A 14,386-nucleotide genomic window follows, 5' to 3' on the forward strand; every position below is an offset into this window, starting at 1 on the left:
ACTCATGAACGGGACGTCCGATTTATCTCGTCTTTGATTTGTTCTGTTAGTTTTTATCAGAGGAAGGTTTATACAGGGCTACCCAACGTACGGCCCGACGAGGACATTGTGCCCTCGGCACAAATGAAAAAAGTAATGTTTTGGCCGGTGGAGCATTAATTTTAAATGTTTTCCCTTTTCCAATTAATTATCATTTCAAAACAAGTTTGACATTTAATAAGAATATATTTTCAAAGATTTTCAACCAGTTATTTTGTGCTTCCGATTTTCGCAATGAACTTTGATATGTTTTCGAAATTTTGAGAATTCTGGCTGACATTGCAATGAAAAAAAAAAACAAACATTTCAACGTAACCTGAGAGTAGTTCTATACATTTTCAGAATTTCCGTTGTTGGGGTACTGCGTCCAATAAAATTAACAAAAATTCAGCTTATTGGATGCAGTGGCTTAATTTTATCCAACAGCGGAAGGAAAAAAACCTTAAAATGAATAGAAGATTATATAACAATTCTTGTGCATTTCAGAGATGTGGCAATAATCTCAAAATTCTAGCAAGTTCTGGGACAACACAAAAAATGAGAATTTTCGGTTATGAATACCATTTTTTTACAATATTGACATGAACTCCAAACTTCAAAATTTACAAAAATTCAAAAATTCCATAAGAATATGAAAAAAGTGTAATTTTCTTCTTAAGATTCGAAAAGAAAAAAAAGGAAGAGGCCATAACCTTGGCCAGAAATGCTCAGACAAGTTTCAGGAAAACATCAACTGGTGTGGAGTGTATCTATGAACCGCGATCGATAAAGATTGGGCAAGCCTGGTTTATAAAGCAATAAACTTGGAGAATATAAGATAATTTTCAAAATCGATTTTTCATACATTTTGTCAAATTTTCAATACAATGTCAAAAAACACAGTTAGGCAAGACACAGTTTGTCTAGGACAGCTAGTTTAAAGAAAAACCCATGGATAAATTCCTCAAGCAATAATTCGGGAAATATTTGGTGAATCTCTTAAAGCATTATTGAAGGAATTTTAAAAGAATGCTTGAAAAAATCGCTAAAAAAATTGTGAAAAAAAATCTGTCGACGGAACGAGTCCTTGGAGGAATTTTCCAAGGAAACTTCTGAAGAAAATCTAGGAGAAAGGTCTGCAGATAACCTTATAGGAACTCTTAGATTAATCTTTTTAGAAACACCTGCCTTTAGGCCTTAAAACATTACCTGGAAATGTTAGAAAATACTTGGAGCAATGGTCAATTCTTAAAATATTCTATAAGAATTAAGAATCCTCACAGAAATCACAACTGGATTTTTGTTTAAGAATTGAAGTAATCTTTGGAGAAATTCATGATAAAGAAATTCTATTTGAATCCATTGCGGAATTTTTTTGGGAGTTCATTAGGGAATTTCTGGCAGATAGGGTATTAAGCCACTTGGGCAGTGGTTTCTATTTTGGGCACTTTTCCTCTATAACACAATCAATTTTGAACCAATTGACTTGAAATTTTGTACACGGCTAGATACTACACCCGTCATAAGTATGGACTCAAAGAAAGTATTGCAACAATATTGCATTACTCACATCGATATCTCTCAAACCAAAACACCTACAAAAATATCACCTTCAGCAAAGTTGTGGCTTTTGGGCTTCTGGAAAACTTTGTAAGTCCTAAGGTTTTGGAGATATCGAGGTGTGTCAATGTGATGCAATATTGTTGCAATACTTTTTGTGAGTCTATACTTATGACGGGTAGTGTATTGTATACGTATCTGTCAATTGGTTCAAAATTGACAGAGATTATAACGGAAATTGCCCAAAATAGAAGCCACTGCCCAAGTGGCTCGGTATCCTATTTTGCAAAAAAAAACTCCAGAAATTTTTGAAATATTTTCCTCGGAAATTATTGGAGGAGCTCCGAGACATTCTTACAGGAATCGTTAATGCAATTATTTGATAAATTCTTTGAGAATTGTCTAAAGGTTCTTTTGAAAACTATCTAATTGAATTCTTGAAGGGATTCCTGAAGGAACGCATGGAGAAAATCTTGAAGGAATCATTGGAAGAATTTCTGAAAGAGTTTCAGAGACTATCTAAAAAAAAAATACTTTTAACAAAATTTCTTAAACAATCTTTGAAATTGCTGAACGATTTCTTGGAATTTTTTTAAGGAATTGTTGAAACCGATTCTCCTTGGAAAAACCCCCAAAGGATAAATTGAAGAGATACTTGGTAAAAACGTTAAAGTAAATTCTTAAGGCGAAACTGGAAGCATTTCCTCACTTTTTGGTTTTTGATTTTTTATTAAATAACGAAGCAATATTTTCAAAATCGGTTTTCGTGCACATGTAGAGTATGGATCAAGGTATCTTCTGATTTTTTTTGTAATGGAAAATGTTTTTCGTTTTTGCAGAAACCATTTTTGAACAAAATTTACAAAAAATGGGTTTTGCAAAAATGGTAAACATTTTCCACCTCAAAAAAATTCAGAAGATGCCTTGATCCATACTCTACATATGCACGAAACCCGATTTTGAAAATATTGCTTCGTTATTTAATGAAAAATCAAAGACCAAAAACATGAGAAAATGCTTCCAGTTTCGCCTTAAAGGCTTGAAATAATTTTCATAGGATCTTTGGAAAATTGCTAATGAAATATTTGGAGAACCCACTAAAAGAATTCTTAGAGGAATTTCTGAAGAATTTCTTGCTTAACTTACCTTAAAGAATTTCTGTGAGAATTCTTAAAGAATTTATTGGAAGTGTTTTTGTAAGAATCTTGCAGAAATAATTGGAGATGTACTTGATGAAATTCTTGCAGGAATCGAATTCCGAAAATTTTTTTGAAAAAATCGTTAGAGGAATTATTGGAAGGAATCATCAAAGGTTATTCCATAACTCCTTAACCCTTGTACGAAGTTTGGGGTCAAAATGACCCAGAGAGTGCACTACGCCATCGTGGTGCGGAAATCTTTATATCTTAGGAGTGTTGAAGGAATGAGGCATATTTGAAGGAAACCTTAGATAAATTTTTGGAGGATGCTTGAATTTGATGGAATGCTTAGAAATAATTGAGGACTCCATAACAAATCTTTGGAGAAATACTTGTTAAGTTCGTTGATCAGACCCATGTTTGCTGGATTTCGTATGCCTATCGGACAGATATGCGATTCACGGCAGTACAGCATTTTGTAACAAAACAGTTGAGTAATTCTAAACAACCAGTAAACTGGGACTGAATATTTGTCGCAGTTCTCTGTTATTTATGTGAAAACTTCCTAAAGCTATTGAACATTTCGAATTCCTTTTTCATGCATCTTACAAAAAAGTTCTTAGATCGGTCAGAAATTAAACCTATACATCATCAACAGGCTTCAGCTGCTTTTAATATGAAAACATTTGTCAAATTAATAAGATGTCGGTTTCATATTGATTTTTTTAGAATAAGAACCCGAATTTGATGGAACTTTTCAACCTGTTCTGTGAACAGTTTGAACAGACAAGAGGTATCACTTTTAGAAACTATTTGTAGACACAAGTTTTTTTATACTAACGTATTTTAAGATATGTTTATTAAACAAAATTAAATAAAACGCATTGAAACCAAATTTAAAAAAATAAGAAATATATCGTTATTTGGAGTACTCACCTTCATGTAACCTTGGCAAAGTCTAACTGCAACAAACCGGGATTCTTCAAAACGTGGTCCGAAGCAATTGCACCGGAACATTTACTTTCTGGTTTGTTGATTTTATTCGGACAAGCGGCGCGCCGGCTCATCTATTTTCACCTGTTTAAAGTACCTATTGCTACCATAATAGCTAATCGTAATAATTATTGTTCACTTTGTATAGCTTATAATTCGAGTCTGCTTCGCTTTTGGTCTACTGCTTAGGGGTGCTTAGAGCGTCTAATTAGGTGTTTGTGTTTGTTTGCATAAAAATGTTATTATCTTGTAGTTGTAGCGCACTAGCTCGAAGGTTTTGTTAAGAGTTTTACAAGTTCCCTACAATCTAATATGTATATGTTTTCTATGATTCAGAATAATGCGACTTTTGATTACATACATACTTCGGCGACATTTCTTTTTCTCTAGTTTGGGCGTTAAAAGTTAGTCATAGCGCGTTGTTACGTAGATTTCTCATGATGATATATGTATTGTTTTTGTATGTTTACATGAATCCTAACACTAACAAGTTGTTACCTCCAGTGACTGCAAATACTGTATGTATATGTGTTTATATGAATTGATTGAAGATGCATTCGATTGATGGCAAGTGGAAAAGTGATGGAAATTGGTCTAGAATCGAAGTCAAAAGGCAAACAGCGAACGAACGAATTTGAATAGCTACTATTTGTGGAGGAGTAGAGGTCTCGATGATACTGATAAGAGTTTCATGTTTTCCGACTAGTAAAGACAGACAGTGGTGTTCTGTTACAGCTTCTAGAAGAGATATTGTACTTCGTTCGACTACTAATTGGAGAAAATGTTTCCATGTATTCAATTTTCGTTATTATTCATACGACTAACGTCACCGGTGGGACTCTGTGTTATTGATCGCTCACTACGAATTTATTATCGATTTGTATCTGGACGCTGCTGACAGCTGTTTGTTAATTTTGACATTATTCATATATATTTTTCTAAAACACCTAAAATTCCAAAATACTAACGACTGGTTAAAATGGTTCCAAAAACGCAGGTAGTTTGAACTGACTGTTGGTTGTCCTACGTAATAGCTACACCTCAAAAAATGACGACATGAAAATTTGCGAATAGCTGTTTGGATTTATCCTGGTCAGGTTTATGCTAATTTATGCTAAATTGTCAGTCGTTTATCTTAGCTTTTGTTCATTATCGGCTGCATTTTGTGGGGGCATACTTATCATAGACAAAATACACTGAATAAATATTACAATATTTACACATAAGAGTAACGAACATAAGCCACATAAGAGGTAAGTAAGGAAAGAAGGACACTTTTAAGGAGATTGTTCTTGTGAACAAGGATTTTCTGCATTGATTTCGTTATTTTATGAACGAAAGCGTTAAAAGGAGGTGAGATAAAAGAAATAAAACTACCTTACTAATTAAAGCTTTAAATTTTGCTGAAGAAAACGAAAAAGGTCTAACGTATGTGATCACAACATTTCAGAAATATACAGAAAGCGCAAGTAAACGAAACAGTTGCTTCTCAAAAAACAAATATGTACAGGAAAACAAATAAGGAAACATCTTCCGATTCGTCATTTTTTTTCACCGGATTGCAACTCTTTAATCCAACCAGTTTACTTTCTCGTTTACACAGAACTATACTCGTAATTGGCAGTATGGTTTGTAAATGCGTTCTAAATTTCTCGAAAAAACCGCTCATATTAGTGGAAGCTTCTAGCCTACTACAGTCAAAATTCGATTTCCTTTCAATAATAATAAAAAAGAATCAATTCATTCCCAACCATAAGGAAATCCTAGGCTCCTTTGATCCTACACGAGACTATTACCTTCCTCCGGGTGGGTGCTTGCTGCGATCCTTTGTCATCCTAGCACACCGTCTCCATGGGAACCCGATTGCCGTTGTTGTTCGCCTGGGAGTTGGTCGTCGTGGTCGTATTGTTGGTGCAGGTGTTATTCGTAATGGACTCTCCCATCGAGGGTAGCCCATGGGACGAACTGGAGTGCTGCGGGCCGTGGGTGGTGTTGGTAAGCGAACGGCCCGTTTTCGAGTTCCACAGGCGCTTTATCGCGGACCAGACCTAAAGAGAGAGAACGAAGATTGGGACGAAAGAGGACAAAATCAAGGATGAGATATTGTAATAAATTTCAATTTGGATGCTGCTGCAACAACGCTGGATGCTTGCAGCATCCACTGACTGGGAATGGGAGCAACATGTGTGTGCTTGTTATGCATTATTTAATAAAAATGGTCTTCCCATGTGAGGGGAAATTAGAATAATTAAAACGAATGGATGTGTCGGTTAAGGGTTAGGTGGCCCGTCACCGAGGTTTACTGGCGAAGAAATGTTGTTGAGATTGCGGCCAAAGTGATTTGTAGTTTACTGAAGGTAATGGAGCACAGAGTATATATGCTTATTCTGGCATATTTCATTCATAATAGGAGGCAACATTTCAAACTAAACTTTTAGGAACTCGTTTGGGCACTTTCTTCCAGAGAATTGTTCGGAAAGTCCTCCAGGGTTGCCTTCGCGAATGGTTCCCGAGAATCCTTCGAGAATTCATTCTGAATTCCTCCATAAAACATTCCGAAACTTCATCAGGGAATACTTCGGGAACATCGATATTCGATCAAGGATTCTTTCGGAAATTATTCCAGGAAATTCTTCCAGGGAATTCTCAAAGAACGCCTTTACGGATTTCTTCATAAATTCGTTTGTATTTCAACAGTTACTCGATGTAATTCTTTAGGAAGTCTCTCTGCTATTTCGTCCAGAAGATTTTCTTAGCAATTTCTTCTCTGGAACTGCCTCTCCAAGATATTTTTCAAGGGCTTCTTAGAAAATGCTTGAGAAGTTTGTTCGTTTCTTTTTGTAGAAGTTCCTTCGCAATTTTTTTTTACAAGTACCTCTAGTAATTCGATCAGAAGCTTCAGCAGAAATTCTTACAGGAGTTATACAGCGACTTTCTCAAGTTTTTTTTAAGCATTTCTCCCATTAATTACTTCTAAAGTCCCTCCAATAGTTTACCACGGAGGTCTCTCAAGTATTTATTCTTGAATTTTACAAGGAGTTTGTTTTGACTACTGGGGAAAACTTGAAAATCAGAAGACACGAAAAGATGATTAATTGGCAAATATAGAGATAAAATTGTGAAAAAAAAAATCTGGTGGGATTCGAAGGTACGACTCCGTATTTACTAGACCAATACTTGAACCAACTGAGTCATAGAACACGTAACGGATTTCTGCGTGAAAAATTGTTTTCTTTTTAGGAATTTCTCTAGGGTTTACTTCGAAAACTAGTTTCAAATAATTCTGTAGGATGTTTTCGGATTTCTCTAAGACTTCTTTAAAAAAATCATCGAAAAGTTCACCAGTGATTCATTCATTAACCATTCGGATATTCCTTTGCAGAAGTTTTCATGCATTCGTACAGAGATTCGTTTGGGAATCGCTTTGAAAAATCCTTCGGCACACCTTTAGGGGTTTCTTCATGATTTCTTCGTAAATTGTTCAATTGTAAATTCTTCAGAATCTGTCGTGAATACATCCTACATCATTAATTCGTACAGGGGAAATTCCTCCTTGGACTCTATTGGACACTCCTTCAAGTTTTTTTTTCCGGAAATTGCTTTACGAATTCATCCCGAAAATCCTTCAAAGAATCTTTGGGAGCGTCCATTAATTACGTCACGCAGAAAATGCACATTTTCAACCCCCCCTCCCCCCTATGTCACACTTTTTTTATGAGACCTCTGAAATTTTTGTATGGGTCGTCACAGTTTGTTGAACCCCTCCTTCCCCTAAAAGCGTGACGTCATTTATGGACGTTCCCTATTATGAACTCGTCTAGGGATTCCTGCAGGAATTCTTCTAGAGCTTTATTTGGGCATTACTGCAGTCTTTTGGTAATTCTTCAGAAATTCCTTCTTGAATTGGCCCAAGGATTTTTTTTTAAATTCCTACAGGAAATATTTCCGGAATTCTTCAGACTTTTCTACAGGGTATTCCAAAATTGATTTCTCCAGGTATTCCTTCAGGAATTCTTCCAAAGTATCCTTTACAAATTCGTCAATGGATTCCTTTGGGTAATTATTCAGGGATTTCTTTGGAATGTGTTCCAGGAAATTTTCAGGAATTCTTCCACCTTGAATCTGAAAATATTATTAAGATAGCCTAAATCCCAACAAAAAAATATACATTGATAAAAATAAAATTTTGACATGTAAATATTTGGTAGAGAAATCCAAAATTTAACTGACGTTACAGTTGAATAGAAAGTAATATCGTAAAATCAACTTCAGGGATTCCGTCAGGAATTCTCCCAGGGATCATTTCGGGAATTATTCCAGGGAATCCTTTGGGAATTCTTTGAAGGTATCCTTCGGAAAATTTTGTCCTTGAATTCTTTCGAAAACTCTTCAACGAATTCTTTCAGAACTTACTTAAGGAGTTCCGTAGGAAGTTTCATGAATAACTGGTAATTTATCCATGGATTCCTTCGGGATTTTACACAGGGAATCGTTCGGAAAGTATGTCAAGGAACACTTCTAGCGACTCCCAGACAACTAGTAATCGTATAAGATGTTGCATAAGATGGTGAAGTGGAGGCCATATGCGTGCATGCCTCCATTAAGGCGCATGCAAAATACATATACGCATAACGCCTCAACTTTAACATCTTATGCAACATCTTATACGATCACTGGATGACTGGGCACACAACAATGTCCGGACACGTCTTCAGGGAGTTGTTCAGAAATACCCGGAGAGGATTTTTTTTACCAATTCGTTCAGGAATTACTTTGGAACTCTACCAGGAGTTCTTCCGGAAAATGTTTTAAGAAATCCTTCGGAAATTCCATCAGGCATTTCAGAAATTCCTTTGTAAGGTCCTTCCGAAAACTCTTAAGGAATTCTCGGGCATTACTGCAAAAGAAATCTTCGGAAATTCAGCACGGAATTTTTCGGGTAATTCTTCTCAAGGGAATTCGTCAGAAATACCTCCTGTAATTCTCTCATGACTTCGTTGAGGGATTCCTTCGAAATTTCCTCTAGGGAATGGTTCGAGTGTTTTTCCAGAAATTCTTTAGGAAGTTTCATCAAAACATCTAAGGGAATACTTAGAATTTCTACATGCATTCATCGTGAGTCCCTTTATTAATTTCTTTGGAAGCATCTCCAGGGAATTCTTCAGGAATTTCCTTCGGGCATTGGAGCAGGGATCCGTTGTGAACTCCCACAGGAGTTTTTTTTTATATTTTCTAAGATCCCTTCACAGGTTCGTCCGAAGACGCCTTCGAACATTTTTCCAGGGATTCTGTATACAGTTCGGAGTTCCACTTCCAGGGGATTTTTGGGAATTTCTCCAGGGAAAATTCATCAATGTATTTCTTCAGAACTTACCCAACATCCATGGATTTTTTCGGGATTTGCCACAGGGAATCCTTCGGAAAGTCCACCGGAGAACACTGTTAGAATTTTCTTTAGAAATTCGTCCAGGCAACAATGTTCGGAAAGTCCTCCAGGGAATTGTTCAGGAATATCTCCAAAGATTTTTTTTCTACAAATTCGCTCTAGAATTACTTTGGGAATTCCTTGAGAAATTCTTTCGGAAACTGTTCCAGATCGTTTGTCTCGAATTCTTCAAATATTCTTAGGGAATACCTTTTGGGATTCTCTCATAACTTCACCATGGAATTCCTTCAAAAATTTCCCCGAGGATTCCTTGTATTTCTCCAGGGAATGCATTACAAATTTCTCCAGAAATTCTTCCGAAATTTCTATCAGAAAAATCTAAGGGAATGCCTTCACGAATTTCTACAGGGAATTCTGCAAGGGCATTGTAGCTAAGAATCACCCGTGAATTTCTCCAGGAGTTCTTTTGGGATACTTCCTGAGATTCCTTCATAAGTTCGTCCGGAACAGCAAAAGAAAATGTTTCCATATGCACTGATTATCGAAATTCCAGTGAGGATTCTTCATACTTCCTCCAGCTAATTCTTCGTGAATTTCTCCAGGGATTCCTTCAGCACTCACTCCAGGGATTCCGCGAGGTTTTCACTAGAGACTGTTTCAGGAAGGTTTTCGGCTTATAGTTAAATAAATTAATTGCGTTGACTATTCGATTATTACCGCTGACGTTTCGGTCCGGCTATTGGACCTCCTAAGGGTTCGATGCACAAATCACCCAGTTAAATGTTGATTTTCGTATCGACCCCTGAGGAAGGTGATAATCAAATAGTCAACGCAGTTTGGAAGACTGTAAGTCGAAAACCAACATAATTAAATTATTACTCAGTCGAAAAAGCTTGCATCTTTTACAGGAATTTCTCCAGGGTTATCTTTGGGAATCTTTTCTAAATTCCTCCAGCCGAAAAAAAAAATCCAGAGATTCCTTAATAAATTCTTTAAGGGATTTTTTCCAAGAAATCGTTTTGAAATATCTCGAGAGAAATTTTTAAGCATTCTTCCATTCTTCGGGTATTCTTTAAGGAAATTCTGGGACTATTTCATGTTTTTTTTTCAGCGATTCCTTCGAAAATTTCTCCAGGGGTTCATATGTAATTCCTCTAGAGTCTATGGAGTGATTTTGAAATTATTCCAAAATTGTATTTGAAATTTCTTTGGGAAATTGTTAGGAAATATCTTCAGGAAATCCTTTGATTTTTTTTTCAGGAAATTTTTGAGAAATTCTTCCACGGTTCCATTCTATTGATAGAAGAGTGTTAAAATATCCTAGATGTCATTTCAAACTGATAAAAAACCTCACCGCAGAGCTGCACGTAGCATACAAAGTGAAATTCCCTGGGATGCATAAATATGACGATTTCGGTGGTGTGAAGCAAAATAGCATATGCGTTCATTTTGGACAAGCATTGCTGCAGAAGAGTTCGTCTAGCTGCTTCTTTGTCCAGAGACTTTTTCCAGAGATTCCTTCGGGAAATTTTGCACGGAATCCTTCGGCAGTTCCTCCAAGAAGATCTGCAAGAATTACCCCAGAGATTGTGTCGGAATTTTCTTCTGAGAACTTTTTAGGAATACCTCGGAGGAACACTTCATGAAATCGCCCAGGGATTCCTTCCAAAGATTCTCCATGATAATTACTCCAGAGAATAGTTCAGGAATCTCTTCAAAATTTTCTTCAAAAAAATCCAACAGGGCTTACCAAAGAGATTCCGTCAGGAATTCCTCCAGGGAATCTCCGAAAATCCCTTCAACAAATTTCACGAGCATTTCCAATGTCTAATTCTTGCAGGAATTATACCAGAGCAGTAGTGTCATCGAGATTCCCAGGTAACAATTTGATGCTGTACAAACGTTTTTCAACTATTTTAAAGCAGCCTTTATTTGAACAAAAGCTGAGCACAAGAGGTACAGCTCCTAAACATCTATTTTTGGTGATTTTATTCAACCTTTAGCTTATTTGAAGTTCATTGAAAGGCTGATTTAAAGCTTAATATAAGCTTAATCAGTCATCAATCAAATTTATTTATTTTGGATAAACATAAAAAAAACACTTTCATAAGCATTGCTTTAAATTTGCGGCCTCCTATTTCCAGAAGCGATGTTAAGGCTCAAGCATTCATCATCATTTTTCGGTAATAGAAAAGCAGTTTTTTCGTTGTAAATCAAAACAATGACCACGAAAATGTATTCACTGTACTACATTCCTTACGTGGAATGAAGGGAATTCATTTTCGTTGCAAAAATGTTTGATTTGAACGAAAAAAACTGCTTTCAAATGTTTGATGATGATGATGATTTCAATGACGAATGGTTCCACATTAAGGAATTTATAAATTAATCTATGGGAAATCTGGAAATTGTACTCGAACCTCCTGATTTAAAGTCACTCACCTTAGCACACAATTGTATACATGTTCTCGAAAATGGGAGCATTACTTGTTTTGTTTGATATATCAAGAACATAGGTTGAACTAAGTCTGTATTAAGGCTGAAGAAGCTATGTGGACACTAGGAAAACATTGTTAGAGTCAGCTGTGAAAATGTATTTGATTAAAGGTTAAACAACAGATGATTAATTCTGCATGTTGGTGTCTGTTTTAAAGCAGGTTACACAGATGAATAATATTCCATTAAAGTTGATATTCAACCATCCATGTATTGCTGATTTAAGAGGTTGAACAAGCCATACTTCAGACAGACCAATATTCAGCTATCATTGTGTTCAGCCACTGACACCATTAACCAGCCAATGTTCAGCTAATACTCTCACTGTTCAGCATTCCTTGGGTAACCAACTCTTGAGAACAATGTGACAAAAAAAAATAACTCCCAGTATAAGCGCCCTCACAAATATAAGGAAAATGACCTACACATTTTTTTTTATAAATTTTTGTGTTTTCACACATGTAAGAAAATGGCTTTCCAACGTAAATGGGCATTATTTCCGCTAAAGTATTTCACGGTTTTCTTTTGAAAGTTATTTAGAATATCTACCATGCTTCAGAATTTCCTCTAGAATTTTCATCGGAAAATTCGTTAGAAGCTCCTCCAGAAAATCCCTGGAGATTCCTTCAAAAATTATTTATGGGATTCCTCCATAAATTTGTCTAAGAATTTCAAGTCCAACAAAATTTTCTATGGATTTATTCCAGAATCAATCCATGGATTCATTCGAAAATTACTCCAGGAGTTCGGTCTTCACCACATCTATTATGGTTTCTTACAGAAACCTTCATTCTTCTAAGACTATTTTTAAGACATTCTTCCCTCTACAAGAATTGTTTTAGGAAAATTTCTTCGGGTTTCTTTTGAAACTCCTCCAGGAATTACTTAAGAAATTTATCTGAGGAATCGTAAAAAAATCATCGATAATTTCTCCAGTGATTCCTTCAGAATTTTCTACAGGGATGTCTGGAGAAATTCTATCAAAGATTGTTTAATAAATTCTTCCATCGGTTTCTGCAGGGTTTTTTTTTAATATTCCTTCAGATATTTCTTCACGAATCCCCACAGAGATTTGTTCAGGAATCGTTACAGGGATTCCATTGAAAATTTTCACATTAACGTGTCCAAAAATTACTTCAGGGATTCATCCAGAAAATCTTGCAAGATTTCATCCAGAGATTCTTGCATTATTGCTTTTAGCGATTCATGCAGGATTTTTTCTTTTCAAATATTCCTGCATGATTTCGCAATGTATTACCCCAGACATTTATGTGGCATTTTATCTAGGGACGACTCCAATAATTTCTCCACGGATTCTTTGGGAAATTTATTCCTTTTGAAAGATCTAAAGAGTTTTATCTAGGGATCTTTGCAGACGCTTATCTAAATGTTTCTCCAGGTATTCAGAATTTTGTTTTCAGGAAACCGTCCAGATTTTCCACGAATGTTTCAGAACATTCTCCAATAATTTTATTTAAGGACTTTTTTAGAGTTTCTTAAAAATTTTCCAATATTTTTTTCTAGGAGTTATACCAAGAGTTAACCTACAAGTTTCTCCAGGAAGTTTTTGAGAAAGTTGTCCTGGGATTCTTTCAAGAATTTCCCGGGGATTTGTTCGGCTATTCCTCCAGATATTCATTCAATATGCATTTCCTCAGGTTTGTACAGGGATTCTAATTATACTGAAGATTTTTTCACCGACAAAAATCCTTGTATCAGAATGCCAGCAGAATTTGTTCAGATATTGCTCAAGCGACTTTCAACATTTTTTTTCAGAAATTGCACAAAAAATACTGAGGAATTCTTAATGGAATCCCTGGTGGAATTGTTAAGAAATCCCTGGAGGATTATCTCAGAAAATCCCTACTCCTGGAGATACCTTTAAAAGCTTCTAGATAAAATTCTTGAAAGTTTTTTTTTTAAGCAATTGCTGTATAAAAAATCCTATAGCAATTTCTGGATATCTGCCTAGGATAATCCTGAAGAAACATTTGAGATTCCTTCTCTATTCTCTAAAAAGAATAAATACTTATGGAGAAACTTTGTAAATAATTCCAAGACAAAATGCTTGAGAAATCTCTGTAAGAATTTCTGGAAAAAACCTTAGAGGAAATTCTGAAGCATTCTCTAAACAAATGTCTGCAAGAATCGTAGATAAAGGTACTGATGGAATTCTTTATAAAATCCTTCAATAAATGTCTGGAGGACTAGGGGCGGGACAGCTCTAATATTGATTAGCGATATTAACAGTATTAGAAAATATTAATACCTGAGCAATACCGAAATCTAACAAAGTAAGCCATGCCGATTGAACTGAATTGATTTGGAATGTCAACTTAAAAAATCCAGAAATGATCCTTATGCTTTAATTGTATAAATAAGGCCTAGGAGACCGGAATCCCGTGTCCGTTGGCCCACCGGCAAAGGTACTATTACCTACGTTGTGTGATTGTGAATTAGACGGAATAAAAAAAAGATTTTGTTTGCCATCCATGTCAGAGGTAGAGCAGATTCTATTTATTGTTCAGCTGTATGTGGTATTAAGGTTCAATTAGGGTAGGGTTTACGCTCCATACAAATTTCGAAAATTTTGTATGAACAAAAGTCTACGGAGGGGGAGGGGGGGTTTGAGATTGCCCAAAATGATTCTACGTAGTTTATGGACAGCGCCTAGTACCCGTCTGCATGTCTAGTACGCCAAAGTTTATCTGCAATCTACGTGTCCTGACCGTCCGATTTGCTGATCTGATAGATCGCTACCGAAGTCACTACATCACAGCATATTTTCACATCT

The 14,386-nt window shown here is 35.8% G+C and overlaps 1 protein-coding gene across 6 annotated transcripts in view; it reads right to left on the reverse strand.

The window, feature by feature from the left end:
* Positions 1 to 3,733: 3,733 nt before the first annotated feature.
* The window catches only part of LOC109429573 (probable G-protein coupled receptor Mth-like 1), a 427,950-nt gene continuing 417,297 nt past the window's right edge, over positions 3,734 to 14,386 (reverse strand). For 5 of the 6 annotated variants that reach the window (XM_062849258.1, XM_062849261.1, XM_062849260.1 and 2 more), the window contains one exon: positions 3,734 to 5,758. In XM_062849258.1, the coding sequence (XP_062705242.1) occupies positions 5,546 to 5,758 (213 nt within the window). In that variant the 3' untranslated portion in view covers positions 3,734 to 5,545. The remainder of the gene's footprint in view (positions 5,759 to 14,386) is intronic. The other variant, XM_062849263.1, reaches the window with a different exon arrangement.

Source organism: Aedes albopictus, chromosome 2 (assembly GCF_035046485.1).
Source record: "Aedes albopictus strain Foshan chromosome 2, AalbF5, whole genome shotgun sequence".
Lineage (NCBI taxonomy): Eukaryota > Metazoa > Arthropoda > Insecta > Diptera > Culicidae > Aedes > Aedes albopictus.